The following is a 12,500-nucleotide window of genomic DNA, read 5'->3' on the forward strand; positions in this document are numbered from 1 at the left end:
TTCAAGGTGAAGGTTGGACTGCATCAAGGATTGACTCTGAGCCCTTTCCTGTTTGCAGTGGTGATGGACAGGTTGAAGGACGAGGTCAGACAGGAGTCTCCGTGGACTATGATGTTTGTGGATGATATTGTGATTTGTGGTGAGAGTAGGGAGCAGGTGGAGAAGAGCCTGGAGAGGTGGAGGTACATGCTGGAGAGAAGGGGAATGAAAGTCAGTAGGAGTAAGACAGAGTACATGTGTGTGAATGAGAGGGAGGGCAGTGGAGGGGTGCGGTTGCAGGGAGAAGAGGTGGAGAAGGTGGAGGAGTTCAGGTACCTGGGGTCAACAGTGCAGAGTAATGGAGAGTGTGTTAGAGAAGTGAAGAAAAGAGTGCAGGCAGGGTGGAGTGGGTGGAGAAGAGTGATAGCAGGAGGGATTTGTGATAGAAGAGTATCTGTGAGAGTGAAAGGGAAAGTTTATAGGACTGTGGTGAGACCTGAGATGTTGTATGGATTAGAGACAGTGGCATTGAGTAAAAGACAGGAGGTGGAGCTGGAGGTAGCAGAGCTGAAGATGTTGAGCTGTTCGTTGGGAGTGACGACGATATAGAGGATTAGAAATTAGTTTATTAGAGGGACAGTGCATGTAGGACGTTTTGGAGACAAGGTGAGGGGGGTGAGATTGAGATGGTTTGGACATGTGCAGAGGAGGGACATGGGGTATATCAGTAGGAGAATGCTGAGGATGGAGACACCAGGAAGGAGGAAAAGAGGAAGACCAAGGAGCAGGTCTATGGATGTGGTGAGGGAAGACATGCAGGTAGTTGGTGTGAAAGAGGCAGATGTAGAGGACAGGGGGTATGGAGACGGATGATCCGCTGTGGCACCCTCTAATGGGAGAAGCCAAAAGAAGAAGAAGAAGAAGACTGCCCATTATAATGCAAAGCTGATGCTAAAGCTAAGATGCTTTCTGATCATCCCCTCCAAGTCTGACGCAATAATGATGTGGACCTGGAGATCGTGCGCGATCTCATGACGATGGAAATCTGGCCGTGAATTGCAAACAGATGAGCATTTGTTTTGGATATGGAGATTAAAGCAATGCCCTGATGCAGACTTTAACAGATAGCTACTGCTAAATACGAGACAATGTTTAAATCCTGTCATTAACACAACCAGGTTCATGTCAGCTCTTTTCTTTGATTTATAAACCTCGGGTCGTCTTTGGGTCATCACATGAGGGTTAGGTTGAGTTCAAACTTATCTTCTGAAGTGTTATTTACCCAGAATGCACTGCTGTAATGTAATGCTGTTGTGCTTTTAAAATGGAAGATGAAGATCTTTATTATTTTATTTGAAGCCCCTCTAAGGTCCCACTCCCACTGAGTCAGGCTAAGCTATATCTTCTCAGTTAGCTATGCTAGCTATCTTGCTGACAATACATCTGATGTGATTTGTAAACAAATTGTAAAAAAAAAATGGTACACATTTGCCACTAGGGGAGCAATTTCTGACTATTTTTTAGAGTTTATAATTTAGAATTCCAGCTCTCAGGAAAACCCCCAAAATCCCCTGTTTTTGTAAATAGACCTGTGATGTTTGTGCTTCCTGCACCTGAACCCAGAAGCCCTGTCTATTTTCCCAGGGTCCTGCACTTTCTGACGCAAAATCAAAGCATTGTGGACGACTTACTGCTGAAATTCAGAGTTGCAGGCTGTAAGTGAAGGTGACGAGCGTGACGAGTGTGTGGAGCAGGAATGCAGCGAGCTGTTTAATGCCAGTTTAGCGTAAGGAATGAGGGCCATATGAATGCGATTGAACGCTGAAGCTGGTGCTGAAAAGCAGCTTTACTTTTCCTCTGTGTAATTTCTGACCACAAAGTTATGGCTTGTATTGTATATATATATATATATATATATATATATATATATATATATATATATATATATATATATATATATATATATATATAGTGTGTGTGTGTGTGTGTGTGTGTGTGTGTGTGTGTGTGTGTGGCTGTTTGTGTAGACACGTGCAGGTGTCTATGTGACTGGATATTCTGCGGGAAACCTCTCGTCTGTTTACTCGCTCTGCTCGTCTCTGATGTGTGCTTTCAGAGCAGCAGGATTCTCGGCTATGCTTTTGTGCTAAATGTGTGTTTATGAGTTCGGTTCCTGTTCCGTCTAAACAGAGTTGTTGTTTTTTCTAAAGCAGATTTGCTTTGTTCTAAATTTCCTCCCTCTCAAAGCCTCTCCTGTGGTCTTCTCTCAGTCACAGTTCACACCAGTTTCATTTGTTGTTTTGTAATCCTAAAATACTTGAAGGGCAAATAAGGATCACAAACAAGCGCTGGGTCAAAATACTGCTGTTCCCAAACATCTGCAAAGTCCAGATGTTTGCCTTAAACAGGAGACCAACCTGCACCTAAAACTCCACAACAACAAACTGTGGTTGAAATTCTGACTAAAACACTTAGATCCAAACACACCTCCCCTCCAAACACACCTTCATTCCAAACACACCTCCATTCCAAACACACCTCCTCCAAACACACCTCCTCCAAACACACCTTCATTCCAAACACACCTCTATTCCAATCACACATCCTCACCAAACACACCTCCCCTCCAAACACACCTTCATTCCAAACACACCTCTATTCCAATCACACATCCTCACCAAACACACCTCCTCCAAACACACCTCTATTCCAAAGACACCTCTATTCCAAATACACCTCCACACCATACACCTCCAGTCCAAACACACCTCCACTCCAAACACACCTCCATTCCAAAACACCTCCACACCTCCCTCCAAACACACCTCAATTCCAATCACACCCTACACCAAACACACCTCTATTTCAAACACACCTCCAGGCCAAACACACCCCTCTCCAAACACACCTCCACACCAAACACACCTCTATTCCAATCACACCTCCACCCCAAACACACCTCCACTCCAAACACACCTCCATTCCAAACACACCTCTATTCCAATCACACCTCCACACCAAACATACCTCCACTCCAAACACACCACTTTGCTCTCTTTTTTTGCACTTTTGTCTTCCTCTCTTTCCCACACACACACACACACACACACACACACACACACACACACTCTTTGACTCACAGTAATTAAACTGTAATGAAACTCCAGGCTACAGAGGTTCTGTTTAGGCTTATATCTGAGGAACCTGTTGCTCCATTGAGAGAGGTCAGATATTAAAGGGTGACTCAGGAGTCAGAACCTTCTCTCTGTGTGTGTGTGTGTGTGTGTGTGTGTGTGTGTGTGTGTGTGTGTGTGTGTGTTTTCTTTTCCATGCTATCCTATGTGCAGTGTGTAGATAAAGTCATGCAGGTGCGTGACTATCAGTCTCTCGAGAGATCTGTTTTTAAAACGGGAGGACCCAGTGAGAGGTGTGTGTGTATGTGTGTGTGTGTGTGTGTGTGTGTGTGTGTGTGTGTGTGTGTGTTTGTTTTTAATTGCCCACTCTCTGACGTATTTGTACCAAATAGGAAAGTTCCATAATCGGGAACATCATATTATCAGTTTTTCTCCTGATGTTTTCGGTTCTGGCTCTGGTTCTTCAGAGGTTCTGGGTCTTTTGTGTTATTGGGATGTGACCCATGAAGTCACCTTAATAGTGAGGAGGAAAGTGTGAGATAAATATATACAGTATGGAGCAGAAGATGGTAAACTGTGTTGGATTCATATTATGTACCACCATAGGCATGAATCACCATACTACTGAACTCACCTTGTGTGTGTGTGTGTGTGTGTGTGTGTGTGTGTGTGTGTGTGTGTGTGTGTGTGTGTGTGTGTGTGTGTGCATGTGTGTGTGAAGTCAAATCAAGTCAAGAGGCTTTTATTGTCATTTCTACTATACGCACTTGTACACGGTACACAGTAAAAACGAGACAACGTTCTTCCAGAACCCTGGTGCTACACTAAACAACAACAAAGAGCTACAACACAACACAAAGCTACATAAAGTGCATCGAGTGCAAACAGTGCAGATGAAAAACAGTACAGACAGACAGTGTAGACAGACAACACAAGACAACACAAAAAAACAAATATAGCGCCAACCAGTAAACCAAAAAACAGCATGTAAACAGTGTAATCCAGTGAAAGGTGCAAAAAAACAGCAGTAAGAGAGAGTGGTGCGGTCAAGTATAAATAATAATAAATATATAAATATATAAATAAATAAATAAATAAATAAATGGTGGTGGAATGGATTGAGATGAGTAATAAGTGTGTGTTAAGTGTTTAGTCCAGGTTGTACATTTGAGTGAGTGAGTGAGTGTGTGTGTGTGTGTGTGTGTGTGTGTGTGTGTGTGTGTGTGTGTGTGTGTGTGAGTTCTAGTTCAGTTCTATGTGTTGAGAAGCCTGATGGCTTGAGGAAAGAAACTGTTGCACAGTCTTGATGTGGCGGCCCGAATGCTTCGGAACCATTTTCCTGATGGCAGGAGTGTAAAGAGTGTGTGTGACGGGTGTGTGTGAGAGGTCCGGGGTGGGGGTGAGTGTGTGAAGGGGGTGTGTGAGGAGTGTGTGTGAGGAGTGTGTGTAAGGGGTGTGTGTGGTCATCCACAATGCTGTTGGGTTTTTAGATGCAGCTTGTGGTGCAAATGTCCATGATAGAGGGGAGAAAGACTCTGATGATCTTCTCAGCTGTCCTCACTATCCTCTGTAGGGTCTTGCAATCCGAGACAGTGCAGTTCCCAAACCAGGCAGTGACGCAGCTTAGAGACAGGTTGTTTGCTCCACACCAGGCTGTTAAACGTTGCACCTCCTCTCTGTATGCTGACTCATCGTTCTTGCTCATTAGACCCACCACGGTCGTGTCATCAGCAAACTTGACGATGTGATTCGAGTGGTGCATTGCTACACAGTCATGAGTCAGCAAAGTGAACAGCAGTGGACTGAGCACACAGCCCTGAGGGGCTCCAGTGCTCAGTGTAGTGGTGCTGGAGATGCTGTTTCCAATCCGGACTGACTGAGGTCTTCCAGTCAGGAAGTCCAGGATCCAGTTACAGAGGGAGGTGTTCAGGACCAGTAGGCTCAACTTCTCAATCAGGTGCTAAGGAATGATTGTGTTGAATGCTGAACTGAAGTCAATAAACAGCATTGTGTGTGTGTGTGTGTGTGTGTGTGTGTGTGTGTGTGTGAAGCACTGCTGTGTTTATGATGCTCTGCTCTGTTCTTTGTCACATTTTGCTTATCAGTTGGTGTTGTGTACTCATTGATGAACACAGTGATAATGACTGTGTGTGTGTGTGTGTGTGTGTGTGTGTGTGTGTGTGCATGTGTGTGTGTGTGTGTGTGTTAACCAAATACTTAATTCATATACTATGAGAACAAGAACATTACCCAATCATCTAAACTGTAAACTCTCACACAGTGTAATCTCTGGAACTGAAGATCAGGAACTATATAATACAAAAGAAACCCTGGAATTTTTTGTAGGATCTTGTAGGAAGGACAGAAGAATGAAGGAAGTCTCTGAATGTAGAAACTTATATCCAGGAAATCTGGAGGCCTGAAAAGGTAAGCTCTAAAACTTCGGCAAGAGCAGTTAAACCATGAGATCTATTATCAGATCGTTAGATTTCTGATTGAAAACTTTAACCGGAAGTGTAGAAACAGTTCAGGAACTTCAGTCCAGCATCTGAGCTTGGGAACATGAACCCCAGAACTTCATTACTCAACACCATAACTTAATCTCTGGAAAACTTCCTAGAATTTTTGCCAAGGAACTTTACCCTGGAACCTTCAGAGGCTTTAGCCCAGAGATGAAACCTTGGAACTTAAGTTCAGGAACCCACTTGTGGACACATGGGAGGTTTTCAGCAGTGTGAAGCTCCGCCCACTGGAAAGGTACCAGAATCCTAGAATTATTGTAAAGGGGGCTAGTGTGGACCTGTATCTACATCTGATCATCATCATCTTCATCTGTTCACTTGTGTGTACAATAACAAATACACACAAACACACACACACACACACACACACACACACACACACACATCAAACAACAGTTACAGATTCAGGAAAACAGCACACGCTTGGATGACTGAATAAACAAACATCTCTCTCTCACACACACACACACACACACACACACACACACACACACACACACACACAAACCACACATGCTTATAATGTTGTTATATGTGTATCTGTTGAGTAGTTCTTATTTATGGACCATAATCATGGATGGATGTGTTTAATTCATGTGTGTGTGTGTGTGTGTGTGTGTGTGTGTGTGTGTGTGTGTGTGTGTGAGGTTTTCTGGGAAGTGTGTTTGTGACCTGAGTGCACATTGTGGATTTGGGACGCAGCCATGCAGTGGGAATCCTCGCTGTTGCTCAACACACTTTTTTTTTCTTAACCTGAACCAGATGAGGTTCTTCTGAGAACTAGCCCTGCCACAGAGTGTTCATCTTCCTCTCATCATCTCATTCCCTCATCCTCTTCTCTTTATTCTTTATCCATCATATCACCATGATGTCTCCATGTCTGAGGGGCGGAGCTTATTCCATACCTTCCCCTGTTGGGGTGTAAAATTCCCGATATCCTTTATGATCAGGTTGCACTCGCAGGTGAGTGTTTTTTCCTCTGACATCACGCCAGGTTCCCTCAGGGATTACAGGTTTCATGTTACAGAGAATGAAATTAAACCAAATACCTGAAAATAATCCAGAAATAATCTTAATAATGCTTTAATCATTTAATCATCTTTTTTTTAAGGTTTAATGGAATATTCCATTTTCTTCTAGTTAAACTTTTACTTTCTATTATTTAAAATATATTTTATAATATTATATTATATTATTTTTTTGGTTCCTTTTTCCATGATCCGGATGGAAATGGTGAATGGCACAGAAATAGAGACAGACTGTGTGTGTGTGTGTGTGTGTGTGTGTGTGTGTGTGTGTGTGTGTGTGTGTGTGTGTATTAAACAGTCTGTTTCTTGACTTCCAGCTGAGTGTGTGAGAATCTGCCTGTGCACCCACTTCCTGTTTTCTTTTCTTCATTTCTCTCAATTTTGTATTTGTAGGTGTGTGTGTGTGTGTGTGTGTGTGTGTGTGTGTGTGTGTGGGTGACAGTGGGTCTGTGTGGGTGTGTGTGTGGGGGGTCTGCGTGTGTAAGTAGGTCTGTGCGTGTGTGTGTGTGTGTGTGTGTGTGTGTGTGTGTGAGTGGTTCTGTGTGTGTGTATGTGTGTGTGTGAGAGTGGGTCTGCTTTTGTGTGTGTGTGTGTATGTGTGTGTGTGTGTGTGTGTGTCCATACTTAGTGTATTGTTACAGTGAGTGTGTTTTGACAGTTGGAGTGTGACACGGGTCTGTGGAATGTTAAGAGAGAGACGGAGAGACAAACACAGAGACGGAGAGAAATAGTCAGGGGTAAGAGAAATGGGGAAGGGCAGTAATATTACCCCGGCATTGGGGCTCAGAGGCAGGAGGACGGAGAAGAGGAAAAGAAGAGTGGAGATAAACCTTACACTCAGAGGTCTATCATCAACTGTGAAAGTGGATGTGTGATGGAGAGCAAAGTGTGTGTGTGTGTGTGTGTGTGTGTGTGTGTGTGTGTGTGTGTGTGTGTGTGTGTGTGTGTGTTTTCAGATTATTCTTTAAACTGTCAACACACCACCTTCTGTACAGGAGAGCACATACACGTTACATTTCACACACACACACACACACACACACACACACACACACACACACACACACACTGATGTATGTGTAGTGGTGGGAGTTTGATGTTGTGTTGCTTTGGAAGTGACACAGGTCTGATAAACACAGAGAGCTCTTGGAGTTTCCTTCTACACTCACAAATCCCAGTTTACAACTTCCTAAACTTTCCTCAGTGTCTGGGTTTCTCTTGTGGATGTGTGTGTGTGTGTGTGTGTGTGTGTGTGTGTGTGTGTGTGTGTGTGTGTGTGTGTGTGTGTGTATTCAGACCCCACTTCCTGCTCTTTGTGTTTTGAAGTCAGCTAGATTTTAATATCTCCTCCTTCTCCTTCGTGTTTCCTTTATTGTCAGTAATGACGAGGCGACGCCCCCGAGAGCTGCTCGCTCGAGTGTACTGCCAGAAAGTGAGGGAGAGAGGGAGGAGAGAGGGGAAAGAGAGAGAGAGGGAGAAGGGAGGAGTGTAGGGAGTGAACAGAGACACAGTGCAGAACTCAGTCCAGTTTACTGAGAGCAGCTGAAGAATGCACGTCTCTCTCTCTCTCTGTCTCTCTCTCTCTCTCTCTCTCTCTCTCTCTCTCTCTGTCTTTCGCTCTTTCCCGGCAGGCTCTCCGGCTGCACACACCCTCTCTCTCTCTAAGCGAACATGCCTGTAGTCGGAGTAGCGTCTAAGCTGCGGCAGCCGGCTGTCGCCTCCCGGCCGGTGCACACCGCTTTACCTATTCCCAACAAAAGTCAGAGGTCAGAGGTCAGCACTGCCGAGTCCGCTCTCACGTCCTATCAGCTGTCAGTCAAATCGAGCTGCAGGAACGAAGCGGCCACGACGAGGAGAAGCGGATCTGTAAGGTCAGTCAGGCACTTAGGAATGGTGTGTGTGTGTGTGTGTGTGTGTGTGTGTGTGTGTGTGTGTGTGTGCGGGTTGTGGAGGTTTGGTTTGCAGGTGGGTCTCAACTATGATGTGCAAATTAACATAGATCGGACACACACACACACACTGATGTATGTGTAGTGGTGGGAGTTTGATGTTGTGTTGCTTTGGAAGTGACACAGGTCTGATAAACACAGAGAGCTCTTGAGTTTCCTTCTACACTCACAAATCCCAGTTTACAACTTCCTAAACTTTCCTCAGTGTCTGGGTTTCTCTTGTGGATGTGTGTGTGTGTGTGTGTGTGTGTGTGTGTGTGTGTGTGTGTGTGTGTGTGTGTGTGTGTGTATTCAGACCCCACTTCCTGCTCTTTGTGTTTTGAAGTCAGCTAGATTTTAATATCTCCTCCTTCTCCTTCGTGTTTCCTTTATTGTCAGTAATGACGAGGCGACGCCCCCGAGAGCTGCTCGCTCGAGTGTACTGCCAGAAAGTGAGGGAGAGAGGGAGGAGAGAGGGGAAAGAGAGAGAGAGGGAGAAGGGAGGAGTGTAGGGAGTGAACAGAGACACAGTGCAGAACTCAGTCCAGTTTACTGAGAGCAGCTGAAGAATGCACGTCTCTCTCTCTCTCTCTGTCTCTCTCTCTCTCTCTCTCTCTCTCTGTCTTTCGCTCTTTCCCGGCAGGCTCTCCGGCTGCACACACCCTCTCTCTCTCTAAGCGAACATGCCTGTAGTCGGAGTAGCGTCTAAGCTGCGGCAGCCGGCTGTCGCCTCCCGGCCGGTGCACACCGCTTTACCTATTCCCAACAAAAGTCAGAGGTCAGAGGTCAGCACTGCCGAGTCCGCTCTCTCGTCCTATCAGCTGTCAGTCAAATCGGAGCTGCAGGAACGAAGCGGCCACGACGAGGAGAAGCGGATCTGTAAGGTCAGTCAGGCACTTAGGAATGGTGTGTGTGTGTGTGTGTGTGTGTGTGTGTGTGTGTGTGTGTGTGTGTGTGTGTGCGGGTTGTGGAGGTTTGGTTTGCAGGTGGGTCTCAACTATGATGTGCAAATTAACATAGATCGGACACACACACACACACACACTTAGACACACTTAGACACACTTGAATAAGTTTCTTACATGCTGTGTCGGTAGTCTGTGTGTGTGTGTGTGTGACTGTGTGTGTGTGACTGTGTGGGCGTGTGTGTGTGACTGTGTGGGCGTGTGTGTGTGAGCGTGTGTGTGACTGTGTGAGCGCGTGTGTGTGACTGTGTGGGCGTGTGTTTGTGTGTGAGCGTGTGTGTGTGTGGGGGTGGGTGTGTGTGAGAGAGAAAGACAGAGAGAGTGCTGTCAAGGAAGCTTTTGAAATTTCCCGCCAAATCGGTGTAACCGAGCCGATTGCTCTGATTGGTCCTTCTGCCCTTACAGCTGAAACGTCTCTTTCCTACATTCTGACTTCCCCTAAACCCCAACGTCCTCATGCCTGTATTATTTCTCATGGCCTACTACCACGTGTGCATTGTTCTGCTGGATGCGGTGTCTCGTTTAGTCGGTCACTATGCATGTTCCCATTATTTCCAGTGTTTCAGAAATGATGTGAAATGTACCAGCAATAAAAGGGGACCAATTCCTAAAGGGATGTCTTTTTTAGTTATTAGTGTCCCCACATTCCCTAGCTCCTCAGTGCACATGTTTTGTATGTTTCCTAGTTTCCTATGACCTCTTATTTCCTTATTTTCAATGCTCCCTATTCTTTAATGCCCCAAGTGTCTGTCCCTAGTTTCTTTTCTTGTATACAGTTTCTAAGGTTCACGTATTTCCATGTTTCTGCGTGAGTCCTCAGAAACCACTGTTTTCCTGTGTCCTATTTTTACATTAAAACAAATGTAAAAAAATGTTTAATATAAAATAAAAAACGTTCAGAATTTCCTTCAAAATACAGTTTGAAATGGTTACTGGAATTGAAACAGGTGACTGAAATTCCTCTTGCTGGAAGTGTGTGTGTGTGTGTGTGTGTGTGTGTGTGTGTGTGTGTGTGTGTGTGTGTGTGTGTGTGTGAGTGAGTGAAAGCCCAGTCACTTGGTCCAGGTCCAGGGAAAATCTCTAAGTGGAAATGTGTGTTATCATTGACTCATATGTCAGTGATCTCACACACTCCTTGCTCATGTCTCATCACACACACACACACACACACACACACACACACACACACACACACACACACTCACACACACACACAAACACAGGCTGGACATAGATGCTAAGCTGGTGGCTATAGACCTGTAGTAATTACTATGCAGATGTTTAGCTAGTTTCTGAAGCATCCGGTTGTTTTTTATGGTGCGATTCCTGCAGGAGGAAACCCTACAGTGCTGTGGAACCCTGGCTTCTGATTGGTGGCCTTTAGGTGGTGATACATTCTCTAAGACAGCAACTCTGAGAGCACTGCAGGTGTAGATTAATGCAATCATTTTGATATGTTAGGGTTTCCACAGTAACAGCTGGTTCACAGGAGCTTGTACAGCTCACGTTCTGCCAATCACACACTGATGGTCACGTGTAGAACTTTTCCATAATGAAATGTTTATGCAACATGTATGGAAGGAGTCTACAGTGTCAGAGCTCCGTAACTGAGGCAAAGCTGTAAACTTTACTGTTGTCTTATTAAATCAGTTAGCCCCACACTCACACACACAAGCCCATAGCACCACACACACACACACACACACACACACACACACACACACACATATATGTTCACACATGACCAACTGAGGACCTGTCTTACCTGGGTTAAAAGTCATGAGGTGGTACAGCTATTTTTCTTTTCATTTTGAGTGTGTGTGTGTGTGTGTGTGTGTGTGTGTGTGTGTGTGTGTGTGTTTGTACATGCTTGCTTGGACATGTTTGCCTTTATTTACAGCGAGGACAGCAGGTTCACACCCTGATTAGTGTGTGAAAATACACACACACACACACACACACACACACACACACACACACACACACACAGAGGACATTTTATCTAGGTTGTTTTTAAATGTCTATTAGCAATAAAAAGTCATTTGTACCGCTAATACAAAACTAATTGATTTTGTGTTGTTTCTCTCTATTGTGTACAAATATATATATATTTGCTGTAAAAAAACTTTCATAACGTTAACGCAAATGTAATTTAATGACACTAATTTTATTAACACAATATTATATATTTAATTCAATTCAGTTCATGTTTATTTGTTTCGCGCTTTTAACAATGAACATTGTCTCAGAAGGAAGAAACCTTGAGAGGAACCAGACTCAAGAGGGAACCTCATCCTCATCTGGGTTCCACCGAATGTCCATTTATTACAGATAAACGATGTTGAGGTGCAGTGATGGAGATCAGAGCAAACTGTAGTCCTGAGTCAGTGTAGCAGACTGTTGATATTAACTACAGTCCAAATCCAAATCTTTAGAGCTCCTGTTCTTACTCAGTAATCTCATGGAACTCCAGGGCGTTGATGTGAAACATCTCCAGACCAGAACGAAGTGGGCAGATCCGAGGAGAGGAGAGGAGCTGTGGTCACTGGAACCTCAGAAGCATGTTTAACTTGACTGAGAGAGAGAGAGAGAGAGAGAGAGAGAGAGAGAGAGAGAGAGACTGAAGAGGGGTAACAGAAAGAGAAGGATATGGATTATTATGTGTCCTTATTGTGGTATAAAAGGTAAAGACACTGTACAGTGTGATCAGGGTGTAAGTAGGAGACTCGCTGTAGCAGCAGAACTAAAAGGGAGAACCAGAAGGAAACACAGACCTGAGGATCTCTGGGATAAGAGACGACCCACCACACCACCATCAACAAACCTGAGTGAACGTGTGAGAGTAAGGAGACGACAGCATCCAAATATCCCAGTTCACTAAACACTCCATATCCATGATCCCTCCAGATCTGCTCCTTTACCTCACAAACACCTACTGACTAAA

The 12,500-nt window shown here is 44.6% G+C and overlaps 1 protein-coding gene across 1 annotated transcript in view; it reads left to right on the forward strand.

Moving 5' to 3' along the window:
* The first annotated feature begins 9,140 nt into the window (after positions 1–9,140).
* Positions 9,141–12,500, forward strand: part of nav3 (neuron navigator 3) — an 89,926-nt gene continuing 86,566 nt past the window's right edge. Inside the window, 1 exon segment of the mRNA XM_046872657.1 lies at positions 9,141–9,475. Within this exon segment, the coding sequence (XP_046728613.1) occupies positions 9,275–9,475 (201 nt within the window). The 5' untranslated portion in view covers positions 9,141–9,274.

The sequence above is a fragment of the Silurus meridionalis genome, chromosome 18 (assembly GCF_014805685.1).
Source record: "Silurus meridionalis isolate SWU-2019-XX chromosome 18, ASM1480568v1, whole genome shotgun sequence".
NCBI lineage: Eukaryota > Metazoa > Chordata > Actinopteri > Siluriformes > Siluridae > Silurus > Silurus meridionalis.